This window comes from Octopus sinensis, unplaced genomic scaffold, assembly GCF_006345805.1.
Source record: "Octopus sinensis unplaced genomic scaffold, ASM634580v1 Contig07101, whole genome shotgun sequence".
Lineage (NCBI taxonomy): Eukaryota > Metazoa > Mollusca > Cephalopoda > Octopoda > Octopodidae > Octopus > Octopus sinensis.
Genome location: NW_021829832.1, coordinates 434,518 through 450,731, shown reverse-complemented (window position 1 = coordinate 450,731; position 16,214 = coordinate 434,518). Strand labels below are relative to the sequence as shown.

The window sequence follows — 16,214 nt, the reverse complement described above, 5'->3', positions numbered from 1 at the left end:
ATTATATTAACTAATTATTACTCAGCGAGTAAGGTACCTAGCAAAAAGCCGAAATGCTTGACACATGGGGGAGTATGTGGAAAGCACGTCCTCGCAAGGGTGGGTCGTTTCCGTTTTGTGAACCCGATGCTCCCTTGATGATCGAGTCTTGTGGTGTCTCTGACATCCGAAAGAAGTTCGATGAAGCAGTAACCCGTCTCTCTGACTAGAAGACACATGGGGTCGATAAGGTGTATAGACACCCGGCGGGATTGCCAGGGAGCTAAGGACCAGGCACTGATAAACAAATTCCTCGCGAGAGCCCACGGAAAATCACTAGTGTCGATGTGGGTGGATGTGAAGAGGGCATATGACTCGGTTGATCATGCCTACCTCGTTGAGTGTCTGCGAAGGTTCAAGTTGCCTTCGTGGTTTATCAAATTTGTTGCAACTGTGATGGATGGGTGAAACGTGCATCTACATTACAACAAATGCGATATAGGCGAGGTTAAGCTAGAGAGGGCATATTACAGGGCGACAGTATGTCTGTTTGTCCTCTGCCTAGAACCGCTGAGTAGAGTCCTCACTGCCCAATTCGAACAAATGTCGATCGAACATGAAGGAGGGTGTTTTAGCACCAACCATCTCATGTTCATAGACGACATTAAGCTGTTCGCTCGGTCTTCAGAGATCCTCCACTAAACTACTACGTTGGCCTGATCGAATTCGAGCCGAGTAGGTACGATGAAATGGACCTTATTGTCCGAAGAGTACTCCGAGAGAATCACGTCCACGTGTTGGCAAGCAATAAGGAGAGATTATACTTATCTCGCGGACAGCTAGGACGTGGACTGAGTAACATCGTACACTTAAGTAAGCAAATTCTCACTAAGATGCACGACACCTTGTGGAGTGGGTCGAGTGTATCCCAAAGGAAGGCTGCCATCCTTACTGCTGAAAAAGCGCGTGGTACACACCTAGAGACCATAAAAGGTACGTTTCGGCTAAGTATGGTCTTGGTGCTACCCAAGTTAATGTGAAGGAATTGATCAAACAACAGAGGGAACCTTAATTAAAAAGATCAACTTAAAAGTCCTTCACAAGACTCTCTTTAGCAGCCTGGACAACCCGCACATTGACGTATCGTCGTCATCTACGTGGCTGAAATATGGGAATAACTCTCCCCGATCAGAAGGGTTGTTCTCATATTTGCAGGATAGAAACTTTTTTAATGGTCAACGGAAACAGTGTAACCACTGTAAGAGTAAGGCAATGACCGTTGACCATTTAGCCACGAAGTGCGGGAGTATGCTTTACCATGATTACACATGGAGGCATAACGAGGTGGTGAGGTCTCTCCATCTTCTGCTCTGCAATAAGTATGGCTTGAAGCGGTCCAGAAAGTTGCGAACCCATCGAGTTCAATCGGTGTGTGAGAACTTGCGGGTGTGCATTAAAGTGGATGTCCCCATACGCACCTCGATTGTTGTCCAGCACAACAGACCCGATATTGTGATCAATGATAAGGTCACCGGGGAGATTGTTATCGTGGAGGTGGGGATCCCGTGTGTGATGACATGGGATGGACTGGTCACCAAATATCACAAGCAGTACTTAAGACAGTTGGGTGTAGATAAATCTCTACAGGCTTATATGGAGTAAACTGTTCTTAAGAGGACTCTGGAGAGTGTCTCGTTTGATGCTCGCCTATTCAGGCCTTTCATGACATTTAGTCAGCAAGTGGCGCTGAACTGCACTTTCTCGGAGGTCTACAGTGCCGGAGAAGAGGAGGAAGAAGGGAAGGAGGTGCGTGGAGTGGCATCCTCTGCTCACTTCGATGGCTCTGGACTTATTTAGAAGAAATATTTAGTTAATTAGTTTCTTTTTTTTATCAATAAAGGTGGTCTCAGCGAGTAAAAGAAACAATAATTATTTCGCAAAAATTCAGAAATTTTTGAAATTTAAACTCAATTACTAGAGATTTAATAAGTGCGAGTCCTTAATTGGTTTTTTATTTTTTAATCAAATTATGACGTTCTCTAGTGAATTGAGAATAGTGATGATTTGTAGTGTATATTAATATGAAACAGAAAATATGATTACTCTTAAAAAAATCTTTATATTGTCCAACCAAGCCTCATTTAAGTTATATTTTAAAGTTTAAAAATCTATTAAATATTCTAACAATGTCACTTTTGTCACCTTGTTTATTAGATAAATGTCAATGTACCACTTTTGGTCATAAAATAACGTAAAATAGCCCCAAATATTGTTAGTTGTTAAATATTAAATTAGTCATTTAACTGGCATATTATTGCTGTTCCGCGCTTAATCCAATGTTGGGCTTGCTTTTGCGTATTAAGAAGCATAGAAATCACGAAATTAGTCGAATGTCCTGTGGTTGATAGAGTTCCACGTCTTTCAAGTGTTTTATACACCGGACAGACGTATCTAAGCACATTTACATGAATATAAAAACCTCTGATCATTTACAGCCATATCAGTCTTCTTTTTAGGAATTATCCAAATTATTGGCAGTTCTTCAAACAATATTTTTGGTTTTTGCTCAACCAAACAGTTTCTAAGTTCAATAAAAACTGAAATTTAACTCGTCAATGTCCCATCGGCCTCCATCAAGGAAAAGTCCATATACATAGGCTCCGTTTTCGGCTGAACTGTCCAAGGTGTATTGCGTCATAACCTTATTTGTCGTGATGTAATGACAAACCTTAAAGTCGAATGTAAGTAAATCAATCGGAATCACATATTTCCGAGCATAATTCTGCATGACTCCAGTTAAAAAGGCCTGGGTGAAATAAAATCCGGAAAGCCAAAAAGTGTTCGGTTTCCCGAAATCGAACCATTTCTAATAATAACGAAAGATACCAGTATAAGGAAATTTCAAATACTATCAAAACCACAAACTCGTATAATAAATATATTTTTGTTAATATTACCTGTAGAAAATTCAATCTGTCAACCAAGTCGTTGATATAACTCCCCAATGGTTTCATAGAAGGATACGAATTATTATTCCAAATTGACGGTACTTTGCCAAAAACAAGACTATTTCCAATCTCCTCTAACTCTGAATTGAGTAGAACTAATCCTTTTACAGCCTTTTGGAGATCTGTTAGATTTGAGCGAATTAGAGCAGTTAAGCTAAAGAGTCAGCATATGCCTCACTACCGATTAAATCTTACCATTTCCTGTACAAGAACTGTGTTCATACTCTCATTATAGACGACGGGATATTTAATATTAGCCAGTTCAATGTCAAAACTGGAAGGAAGCTTGAAAAGATTATTTTTAGATATTTATTCAAACCTTGGCTAAGATTTCGGAGGCAACCTGATTGACACTCTCATCCAACTGAGCCGATCCTCCCCGACTACCTGTACCGACGACCAATAAGACCGAGTCAAAGAGTTGTTTAGTCTCCTGAAGTTCTCGAGAAATGTCCACATTTTCATGCATTCCAAAAACCTCTGGAGATTGGGAATTTGGAAGATTCTTCGACATTTATAAACCATCATACATTTATGAACTCAATATAGTCCTCATAAGAGTTCTTTAGTGGTGGGTAGTATACTCCACTTGGAGAGAAACGATATTTGTTATTATCGACGACCTAACATATATTTTCTAAAAAAGCAACCTGATTATTGTAAAAACTTTCAAGGATAACACTAAGAGTCCTTCTGTCCCATTCGTCCGTCACCCTTCCACCATAGTTACACTCCGCAGTCAAATATTTTATGGCGCTGTAAGGCACATCTTCATATTCCGTAATAAACATCTGAATATGTCAATCTAGTCACACCTTCAACTGACGCACTGATATTCTCAAATCCGAATCGTTAAAGCCATACGGGTTGTTCCAGCCTAAAGAACCAAATTTCTTACGCTCCTGAATCAAAGCATGAAAGAAGCACAACGAATACATAAGTTTCCACCATTTCTAAAATAAGAAAACATTCAAATACGTGCTTCTTATTTTCGTGGATTTTACCAAAAAATTCAGGCTCGGAAATTGGATCATTAGTGTAGGATTTTAAGAGATTCTGTCGCAACCCAGTTGGGGGCTCGTTGGTCATCTTGACTCCATTTTGAAGTATAGAAACAGGAAACTAGACTCATGCCATGTCACCATAAATACATTATTTGAAGGATAACTTGTCAACCAAAGCCGAAATGAAGTGTGCGACTTGGAAGTCGATAAATTATCGCATATTTTCTCCAAAGACTTCATCCAGGAGGTAGCGAGATGACAGTTTTGGAGACAAACCCAATATCCGTTCTCTCGGGCTTCGTTAATTGCTTTCAAGGCAACAGGCCCTTGTCCTTGCCCGAGGGAGACGACCTGCATTCTTTTTCCGTTGAAGCCGTTATCATCCGCAAATTTGAGCAAGGCATTCATGGGATCGGCTCCAGGGGAGAGCACAAAAATCAATTGAGTTTCGTTTGAAGAATCCAAAAAACTCTTTTGGAGATCAAACGGTGGCGGGTTTGTGAACTTAGTCCCCAATGTTTCAGATACGTAGGAAACAATTGCAGGAATAATCTATAAATTACAAATCAATTAAAACCTTATCCTGTCTTAAACACCTCAAAATAGTCATTTTGTCAAAAGAGCTAAGTTTATTCCATGGATACGGGTAGTCTATCTTTACAGGATCTTGATGCACGTCTCTCCAAAGATTCTCGGATTCAACCACCGATTTTCTAATGGAGCGTCTACTTTACGTATTACTTTAAGTCTGTAAATGGTTCCAACTGACTTAGCCGACAAATTTCGTCCCATGATTTGTCTGATAGCCACGAGGAAAGTGGATTGGACTCGGTGTTTTCCAATCCCACGCCGCCAGTGAGCATAAATAAGACATTTTCTGAATTGATAATTTTTTTAGCACTGAATTTAGAATTTTATTTTACGTTTGAATGCCGAGGCAGAGAATAAACGAAAACAACAACTTGTCCTTCTCAAACAAAGAGCGACATACATTTGAATACAAGTTGTATGTAAAGTAATCGGAAAGGTATCGAATTCGCTTCTCAACTTGTTTAGATTTATTGCTAATAAGAATTGTGCAAAAAACATAACTACCTGTCTTGGATAGACGTTATAAATAAGTTGATAAACCACGCGAGAGAGTACTGGTACATTGGGTCAATATTGGAAAGGTCAGAAATCGAGAAATACAACACTGAAGAATGATTGGCAACCATTTGATAGCAAAGTCTTGTTTCGTTGATCCGTTTTTGAGTCTCTTCTGCAACCTTAGAAAATATTTCAAAATAGAAAGACCTTCTGTTTCTTGGAAATTTCATTTGAGAGTTGCTTTGAAGAGTCTAAAATTTCGATCGCGGTCTCGTCCTCCAAAATGTTTCCTTCAGAGTTTTCCAATGTGTAAAGTATCTTATCTTCGATTTCCTTGAGCTGTTTTGCATTTTGAGCAGTTGTTATAATTAAATTTTGTCTTTCTTGTTCCAGTTCTGGTCTAAAAATAGTTTCCCATAGAAAGACCTTTCTTTAGCCACCACAATTCCGAGTAGCTGATCTTCCAGCCCATCCGGTGTGATCATAAAATTTATTATTGAGACCTTCGTGGCAATCTCCGGAAGATAGTGAGGGTTCCGAAGTTTTGTTGTGATATAAAGTCTAAAATCTTTGCTGTATTCAATCACGGAATCTCCCAAACTAATCATTTCGACTCCTCCTGTTTATATATCAGTAATGTTGTGATTCAACCGGATTTAAAGATTTGCTTCAAAAGTATTGGCTCGAGCGATGTTTCGAGCTCTTCCCCCACATTCTCAATGAGGACAGGGTTCCCAAACTGGATAGAGTTTTCTACAGTTCGCATGTAGTCACTATCAGTTAATTTCACTACAGCCAGTGAGTTATTTTTCTCCATATTCTTAATCCAGCTATTCGACTGGTTCTGAGGATCTATCATCAACGGCCTAAAAAGTATTTTGGAAATTCATCACCATCTCTGCCCGTTGGCCACGATAATTCCATTGTCGGTCGAAAATTGGTCACGTGGAAGACCGTTAATATTCCAAGATTGTATTTTAATTGGTTCCCCCAATGTTTCCGACAACGAAAATCGGTACGAGCATGGAATTTCCAAATTTTTGCACAATTCGGTCCATTCACTCGTGCATTTATCTCGATATAAATAAGTAAACGGGCCCAAGTACGATATAAATCCGGCAGATATGAGGATATTTCCTAGAAAAAAGAATTATTTTTTCGACACAACCAGGAAGATTATTTAAGGTGTTTTGGAGGTTTGCAGCCTCTTTATTCCACCTTTCTTTTTCTCCGCCAAGACTTCCAATAAGTTTTTCCGCTCTGACCAGTTTTTTCCCGCACAAGTCTACCTAAAACGTGATTATTTTGCTTGCTGCCTGATTTTCAAGATTTTCTTTCTTATTTTGGGCTTCTTCTAAATTCATTTTGAGACTAGCCAAGCGATCTTCGACATCCTTTAATTCCTTTTGTTTGATTTTCAAATTTGTCATTGTGCTTTCTAGCTCTTCTTCAGCAATTTTTAGGGCAGCCTTCTTGGGGGCAACGACTTTGGCCACTCGATCGTATATTTCTATAGCAAGAATCCACTTGCATAGTCCCTCAGCTGCAGATGACGCTTTCGCGACTTTGGAAGGATCGAAATCGGGATTTTTCATATATTCGTTGCGCACGACCGCCATTATCGAAGCCTGGAAATTAGCTAGGAAATCTGTACCGGTATGTTGTCTTTGTCGTATTCCTTCAACTGTTGAAGAAACGTCATATCTCCGAGAATTTTCTTTGAAGGACCCCAGTAATCTAATATCTAGAAACTATTTAGATGCTTTGTTACTTTTCGTCCAGTTCCGGCTGGATCGTTCACCCGGTCCGGTTTTATTCCCTTCATTACACAGACGACTTCCATAACAAGCTTAACTCCTGAAGGAGGATTAATAAAATTTTTGACAATGACGATATCAGAGGCTAAAGTCTTTTTTCAAAAATTACTTTGAGTGTGTCTAAGGCATTGATAGCAGCTTCTAAGGCAGGGATTGCTTCGGCTAAATCTGCTTCACATTCGTCCTTCAACGATTGCGCGGATTGGGCCTTCTCGTTTGCTGCAGCCTCGTCTTTGCGCACATTTTTGCTGAATTCTTCAACTTCTTCGGACTCCTTTTCTATTTTCTCCAGCACTTGCACTGTTTCAGTAGAAGCCTCTATTAATTTCGGTTTTAGCTCCTCTAATTCCTTCTGCATGACTTCAATCTAACAATATCAGAATAAAATTGACTTGATCAGATGCAAATTTGATTTTATCTAGCCCGTTTATGTATCTGTTTTTTGCTTTGAGAATTTCTGTTTTCTTAACTTGAAACAAATGAGTGAAGTTAGTCAGTAATTCCAAATAACTGGTGGGAGTCACGTATGTTATGCGGTTGGTTTCCAAATAAAATCTGAATTATTCACAAAAAACCCGACTTTTGGGACATTTCCCTGGCTACACTGTCCATGCTTTTACATGCAGTGACGAATTTGCTCTTATCAACTTGAAGTGACTCGATTGAATTAAGATATTTTACCGCCACGCGTTCCAAAGCTTCTTCTGGCCATGCCTAGAGCATTAGATACATTTAATGACCAACTTGGAACCAGTCGATGGTGCAGCAATTTATAAGAGATGGAAATTGTCGAATCCGCATTCTGAATGCATCCCCAATTGGACTGAATGCCAGCACAATGTGGAGATTTTCCCTACACCTCCCAACGAAATAATTAAATAAAGTCAATGGTGTTAATCCATCCACCTTACTAGCCTGCAAAAGACTTCTCATTGCCTAAGATTCAAGATTTTTATAGACTTCTATGATTTCCACTTTTTCTTCAATCGTGAATAAATTAGGAACTTCTGTTGTATTAAGTAGTAGATCTATGTCTTCCAAAAATGATTCCATTTTTATTTGGTTGTCAGAAACAAGAAACACTACGGGGAGCCCATCAACGCCAGTTTTTTTCAAAATAACCTAAAATGAGTTTAAATTGAATTCACTTTCAAATCTTCACGCCATTCATTGATTCCATATCCTCTAACAATTTCAGGCTGAAAAACAGCATAGTCTGCAATATAAGCTGCCAATCGTGTCAGAGACTGTCTTCCTGATCCCCCGACTCCAACAAGCATGCAGTTTCCACTTGGAGTTCTTAAGATACGACAAATTCTTGACAAGTGCTCCAAAACATATCTTTACTGTCAAATTAAAAAACTTACCTAAATAAAACAATGTTCATCTGTGTTTTGTGAGTGCTGTTGTACTCATTCAAATATGTCTCCACAACTGAATACATTTTCTCTATTGACCGCGATTCTTCGTAGCATCGTTGATTGATCTCCAAATCGGGATTCATGTAATCACAGAAAAATAAATTGCTTAAATCTTCTTCCATGCACTAAACTAGTAAATGTGGGAATTGCACTTGTTGTTGATTTTCTTTCATCAGAACCTCAAAGAGTCCTTCAAACCGTTCATTAAAAGACTCTTTAACAATTGATTTCAAAAGACTAAAATCATTTAAAGCACAAAAATACTTAAATAACCAACTCATGTCACTTTTGTCTGTCAGCCGATCATAAAAAACGCGCATGGTTTCATGCACCCAAAGTCTTATTAGTGTTCTTTTTCCTTCAACTTTCTTCTTATTTATAAGACAGCATCCGCTTATAACTCTTGAAAAATCCCGAAGATTAAATATATAATGAGATTTGCTGGGAGTAGGCAAGAGATATGTTATAGCTTCGTTGTACACTCTCAGAGAGGCCTCGACAATACTTTTCCCAAGTTGAATATAATCAGAAGAAAATTCCTCTTTCTACAAATAAAGTTGAGACTAAACCTTAAAGAAAATTGTCATTATTGTCGAGAATATTTTTGTGAGGGAACTGTCGTCAAATGGCGTTATTCCGACAAGAGTAAAATGTCTTAATAATCGTTCTGTAACAAAATTTCTTCCCCCGCCAGGAGGACACATAGCAGAGACAAACTGGACGTCTTGAATTGTCAACTTACTAGTGTCCTTGAGGTCATACCTATATATATTTTAAAAAAGTAATCATACCATGTTTTATGATCAATGACCTGTCTAAGTAACTCGATTGGTGGTTGAGCGCCAAACTTCTCCTTTGCTGGAATGTTTAGGTCATCAATAAAGATGACAGCTTTCTTTCCAATATGTGGTCCATAAACTCCCCGCCGTCGTCTTTCCAATTTTGACATGACAATATTCTAAATTAATATAAAAATAGCAAACTTGAGTTTGATTTGCACTTGTTTGTGCTGAAAAGTTTAGGAAATACGCTGAATATTTATCATCTTCTAGTTCATTTAAAAGTTTTGATTGAACATATGAGCTTTTTCCGGTGCCAGTGGGGCCGCAGAAAAGAATTGGTCTAAAATATACTTTCAAAAATAACCTCTGGTTCTCTATGGAAACAGACAGTAAGTATTTGTATCGCGCTGTATCGACTGTAGGAACAATGATCTCACTCAATTTCTTATCAACGGGGATCGATGCTCCCACGATGAGTTCATTCCAATTTTTCCACGACCCACGTGCTTTGAACTATTATCTGTAGTTTGAAATGAATTTACATCGTAAAAATAGTCGTAAACAGTAAGTTTTTCGGGAAAAGGGAGGTCAAATTTCCCGATCTTTTTAGGCATTTCATTTTTAATTAAATCTCTCAATAAACTATCAAACTTTATTCTTCCGTTTTCGTCTACCAAAGCTCCAAGTGACCAAACTAGCCCGAACATGAAGGCCGACTAAGTTAGATAATATTAGAATACAGTAATCCATATTTTGCAGTGTCTTTGTTCCACATTTTGAGTAGCGAGGGGTTCTTTCAAAAGCATGTCGATCCAAATCATTAGAGAATGAACCAATCCGATCGAATTAGATGGCGTATAACTCTAAAATATCATATCTCATTTGGTTGTGAACTTTAAGCTGTTTATTGACTAAATTTAGCATTGGGTCGACTAGCCAATCAAACAAATCAAAAATATATTGACTCTCATTCTTCAACTTTTCTGGGAGTGTTTCAAGCCAAGAGTTTAGTAGTGTCTTCCAACCAAGATTTGCTGGCTCCATGTAAATCATTCCACATCTACTGACTGTGGCTGGCTTAAAAAAGAAATATGTTTATGTACTGAAGCTTGTGAAAGATCGGCCGTTTCGAATATGAGACTCATGTTATTCGTAAGTTGAATAATCTCCCCACTCATTAGACATAGTTTTTTGTTATCGTCTAAAACAGTGTTCATACTTTCGATCCACAGAGTATCCACAGGGCCATCAAAAATTACCCATTTTTTGTCACTCGAATCAGTTGAGGCAAATTCCCTGAATGTATTGGCCACAATTCCATCTGTCCACTATTAGGTTGCTAATCGGCTAATATTACCTCGTGAGAAACGATATCAAATTGGCCAAATAATTGACCGATAGACACAGCTTTGGGATTTACCGTCTTGGATACCACAGGCTTGTAGTTACTATCAGTTTTGCTTAAAAGTGTCAGAGAATCAGAAAGTGTGTGGATAACAGAGGTTTTGGCTCCGTATGACTCCCCCACAAGCATAAAACTATTTTAGACTCAAAAAACCCACCCATGTCTTACTAACAGCATTTCATACATTTGAATCAGTTTGGACACAAAATACTCTGTTACTTGCAAATTTTTTTTCTCAGAAACTTGGGATATTGCACTAATCAAATGGGTGTAGTCTGCTTTCGGGAGTTGTACTCCTGGGAAAAGGTCGGAAACAATTCCCTGGAATAGAGGGACGTCATGAGACAAAAATTTTGGCAAGTTGACATCAATAATTGAACGAAGGAGCTAAATGTGAGATTAATTTTATAACTATAATGTTTTCATCTTGATCAGGAAATGCGAGTTTCAGATTTCCTGCAGCAACTAACACTGCTTTGACAGCCCTCATTCCATAATCGTAATGGAATTGCGACGAGAGTTGCTCAGAACAAAGTCGATATGTCATTACAATCTTAACAGCCAGTTCCCTGGCGTTGAAGAAACCAAACGAATATAACATTATTTCTCCTATCATTGCGTAGTCTGGGACCATCATAGCCACTGGTCTAAAAAGAACCTAAATGTTTTAAATATCGATAACAAACTTTTAGATTGTCTGGTAACTCTGACCGGCCGGCATATCCAGGATTCATTGTAATGCAGATGTAACACTGAGGATTTAGGCTGATATCTGTCCCTTCGAAATTAAACGTTGTTTGCTTTGTTTGCACTGCACGGATAATTGACAGAATCTGTTGACAGTACTTTATTAGGTATTAAAACCTGCTGTGCTATCACAGATAAGACTTCTAACTCGATTCTGTTGAACTCGTCAAAACAAGACCATGCCCCGGTGGTGGCTAATCCTTTAAAAAACTATGAGAACATGTAGGTCTTAATTATGCAAACCTTCCCCATTGCCAAATAATCAAGTCCATCAGAACAGTTAAATACAACACATTGAACAGCAATGGCTTTGGCAAGATCTTTGGTGGTTTCTGTCTTTCCTGTCCCGGCCGGTCCTTCTGGAGCGCCGTTCAAATTTAAGTGAAAAGCCCCAATGAGTGTACGGTAACAGCGATCAGTGAGAGGCGTAATAACTAGCCTGACATGTTTTTAGAACTAATAAACCTGCTAGAATTCCCCAAATATTCATAACAGTAATTTACAGTAGCGTTAATTAGCCTTACTTTGCAGTCACTGTCTTCCCAATAGTATCTTAACTGAGACAGCCAATTAAAATCGTTTTCTGAACAGGTTTCTACAAAAGTTTGATTTTCACTTATAGAACCTTCATCAAGAAGAAATTTCACTACATCACGAGCATGTACGTCAATAACAACCAAAGCACCAAGACTTATTCGTTGTTGATTACTTAGATCCCCCCTCACGAGAGCTACTATTTCATTTATCTGCTTGTTTTGTAGTTCAAAATGATCTTTGATCCCATCTTGGTGTACAAATTTTATTGCTCTGTGAACTTCTTGTGTCCAAAAAATTTGAGATGTACACAATACGACTTGACCGGGCCAGTTTAAAACCCAATCAGCACGTTTTGTCATACTGTACGCCTAAAAATAACTTTTAACTTTAATCAACTTTTATTGAATTTTCGATAATGTCACGGATTGACTCGAACATTATTTTTTGCACTTGGAGAAGCCATTTTTCAACGGAACCTTTTGACTCGGCAGTGTTTATAATCTATTGGCTAGAATTGTATTTTCACAACTTTAGACAGCTCAATTCTTTCGTTTTCACTGCTAATCAAAGATGTAATATCATATGTTTTGGTAAAATTCAATTTGGAAATTCCCTCAAAGCACTTTTTCAAGTGCGGTTGGACACGTGTGGGATCTTTGGTCTCCGACAGTATTTCTAGAATTTCCTCATTCGATAAGAAGAAAAACCTACAAAATATCACAAAATCTAAACCGTGGAAAATAAAGTCTCTTTTTTTCCAAATATGCATTTAACCCTTTATTTATCTTTTCTAACAAAATATTTGACTCTCTTAACTTATCCAATAACCCAATTGACGTCGATGCAGAAATAACCTAAATATAACTCTAAACACGACAACAGTAGGATTTTTTACTGCATTCCTCATAATTTCCTTCCAATATCTGTCCACCGTTTTGAAGTATCGTCCCTCCTCAGCCATTTGTTGCATAATATCTTCTGAACTGAAGATAGGTTCGAGATAAAGCCACTGAGCTTGAACGTTTAGCCACTCTTCTAATGTCTCTTGTACTTTCGACAAGGTATCCCTCCAGTCCTATTCAAACTCAGAACTATTTTTATTACTGTGGCTTCTGTTTCAAGGGGTTTAATAAATGGAGATCCCCGCATGGTCTGGACTTTGACTAACTGATCATCCAACATTGTCTGAATATCGTCGATTGAGGATAAAATGGAAATGTCCGAATCTCTGTACTTTATAAGTGGTAGAACCACGTCCTCCCATTCTTCTCTCATTTTCTGTAATGCCTTTTCAAGAGAATATTCCTTATGGTTATTATTGAAATCCATACTTTTGAAGCTGCTGCGCTGATCTCCTCAAATTTTTCCATAAATGGAGCCAAATTCAACTTGAGAGTTTTTCTCAGAGTCGTCCCTGAGTCAGGGGTCAAGTCCAGACATGCAATCTCTGACATTTGCTGCCAGTGTCTGATTCTGATTCCGGGATTGCAGATTGTAGCGATTATAGGAATATTTTTCTTAAATAGACATTTAAAGAAGTACTTGAAAGTCGGAAATGTCATTTTGGATGGCTTCACATAGTTTAGCTGCCGGTGTTTTTATTTCTTCGAGTGAAGGGATTTCATAAATTTTTTCAATTTCTTCGAGCTGCTCTTGATCCTCTTCTTGCATAATTGAAGACTTCCTTCTTTTGTTTTGCCTGACAATTTCTTCCAAATCGTTAATTTTCTTTCTCGCTGCGGCAGTAAAAATCTAGAAAATAAATCAAATAGTTGCCTTGTTAATTTTATAGATTTCACGTTTGTAGTCGTCTGACTCGGACTCCACAATTTCAGAACTTAAATCCTGGATATATCCGTCCATCCACCTTGAAATAAACATTGATTTTGACTTTTTATCTGCTCTCTGCCATTTCTGTACAATCGTGAAAAGTCTTTGGTATATTTCCAACGAAGAAAATATTTCAGAGGCTTCGTCGTAGTTTGTAATCGCGATCTTCAACAACTTTTCTTCCTACCAATCTAAATAAATCAAATGACCTTGTTGATCCATTCTATCATTTTCATTTCTTCGTTCAACTTGGTGGCTGTCTGTCTGATGTCCTGAACGTATTGAGGTAATAGCGACTGTTCCCCAAAATCAGCAAATTCTTCGACGTGTAGTCTTAGTTGATTTAATTTTAGCAACGTCTTCTCCTTTTGCTCGTTTAGAATTTCTTGTCTACTCACGTAAACATTCTCGATTAGCTTGAACTAAATATAAGAAAATAACCTTTTCATTTTCATCAAAAATGTTGTTTATTGATTTAAACCATAAAAATGTTTTATTATTAAGTTCAATGTCTTCTTTAGTAAAAAGGTAATAGTCAATCAGCCAGTTTAACCGTTCTTTCGACTCCTTCAAAAAATAAATAAAGTTATCAACCTCTAATCGTTTGTTCAAACTGACCATTCCAACTGTGCGAGCTTTTTCAATATATTTTGTTAGTTCTATAAGTTCTTCTGTGTTTTCAGGTTGTTTCACTGCCTTGTTAAATATTTCCTCGAACTCTTGGCAAATTCTAAATTCGAATTGCTTTTATAATACAAAGAGTTTTCGTTTCTATTGTCCGTTGCTACTTTTTCCAAAAGAATCGAAGATATTCGATGGGCTTCTTCCGCCAAACTACTTTTAAGTTCTTCGCAGTCGATACATATACACTTCACATATTCATACCGAGGCAGACTCATTATTTTCTTAGCGATTCCACGAAAGTAATCAATATGCTATGTATATGGAACAAATATTACTTGGCAATAGTCATCAAACATGTGATCTTGTTTAAGATATTCCGTAAACTCGTTGATCCTACTACCATCTGCAATGCTTCCATAAACCTCCCCTAGAGAGATTAAATCTACATTCCCAAAACCGTAGTACTCAATGAACTGCATAACTTGCCCATAATGATAGGTGGCGAAGGAAGTGATCTGTCCAAACACAGTTTTTACAAACCCTTCGTCGACCTATTAATCGACCACAAAACGAATACTCTTGTGTTGAGATATTTCTCGTCGTTCTTTATCCAGGAGTATAACGTCGGAACTGTTTGTAGGCAAGTTTTAATCTTTAAGTGAAAATAACACAGATTTACTTTTTCTATAGGGTAGTAAAGAATTTTTTCAAAATTTTTGTATGAAGGATATGTCTGCATCACATTGTTGTCGAAAACCAACTGCATGCGGAAGACTGGTGAGATTTCATCAGAGACCAAAAAGTTGACCCACTCATCCAGAGACCGAGTCAGTAGGTTTCGTATCTGAATTTTACGTCCTATCTTACTTGAATTGACATAAGGGAATCGATGCAGCTATGAATTTTTCGCTGATTCCTCACTTTTTGGAGCGATTCTGAGTAGTCGACAGTGACCATTCTGATGAGCTGACTGAACCAATTTTGCATGATATTTGTACAACGCTTGTCACATGCAAATTCCACTGTTTTGTGAAATAGATCATATTCGTAAGGCTTTTCATTCCTATTATTAAATAATTTTTTGATATTGCTCACATTGCAATTTCGATATCCAGAAACGTAGTTGTCAATAATGTGTCGTAGTAGAAATTCCGAATAGCCACCAATAACGGATGGAAACAAAACAAGTTTTTTTCAAGATACTTCAGACTATTTTTAAAAGATTTATTCCATTCCTTCTTCCCGCCAAACTCTCTATATTAAAATTTTATTAGTATTCTTTAACAGTTGTCTCGAAATGGGGATCCAATTTTCATCCGATTGTTTTGTCTCGGAGTTTTCTTTTAGCGAAGACTTGACTATAAATGATAAGTTTTATCCAAAAAGATCAACCAATAAAATATTTGAGGCTGCTCACGTATTCCTTGTCGACTTCTTGAAACATCAAATCCTGACAAGTTTTCAAATGGCTTTTATTTCTTAAATTTGGCGAAATAAGAGAAAGAATTTTCTTTTTTGTTTCGTCGCTAAGCTGTCCTATTGGAGAACATTCAAAATGCTTTTTTAATCTTGAATAATTCAGCTACAATTATGCATGTATCATAATTACTCGAATTTCTCGCTGCGAACTCATCATCTAAATTAATAGATTAACAATTTTCGTACTTCTTGTGGCCACTCTGGAACATGTTCATCATACTTTTTATTTTTTTCTGCGACTTTTTTTGATTTTTCCATACTGATGTGACAACCACTCATTCTGTACATTAGAATATATATTACATTGCGTTTTCAAGCAGTTTCCTATTTTCCGAAGCGACTGTATAGTTAATAAATGGTAATATTTTTGGGAACATCAAGTTTTGTTCAAGTTTATAAGAGGGTGTTGGTTGATAGCGACTTTTCTTTTTGATACCCAATTTATCCATATTTTGTCTTAACTCCTGATTCTGCTTTCTTTTCATTTTCGAT

The 16,214-nt window shown here is 37.6% G+C and overlaps 1 protein-coding gene and 1 pseudogene across 1 annotated transcript; both read right to left on the bottom strand.

Moving 5' to 3' along the window:
* Window positions 1-4,728: 4,728 nt before the first annotated feature.
* On the bottom strand, window positions 4,729-8,401 carry LOC115227728 (annotated as a pseudogene).
* Window positions 8,402-13,319: 4,918 nt separating this feature from the next.
* LOC115227727 (dynein heavy chain 12, axonemal-like) lies at window positions 13,320-16,207 on the bottom strand. Its single transcript, XM_036498720.1, has 7 exons — window positions 16,026-16,207; window positions 15,636-15,811; window positions 15,529-15,601; window positions 15,339-15,497; window positions 15,111-15,306; window positions 13,829-14,041; window positions 13,320-13,541 (listed from the first exon to the last, which is right to left on the bottom strand). Exons 1-7 carry the CDS (start codon window positions 16,205-16,207, stop codon window positions 13,320-13,322), a joined length of 1,221 nt encoding a protein of 406 aa, XP_036354613.1.
* Window positions 16,208-16,214: the final 7 nt, after the last annotated feature.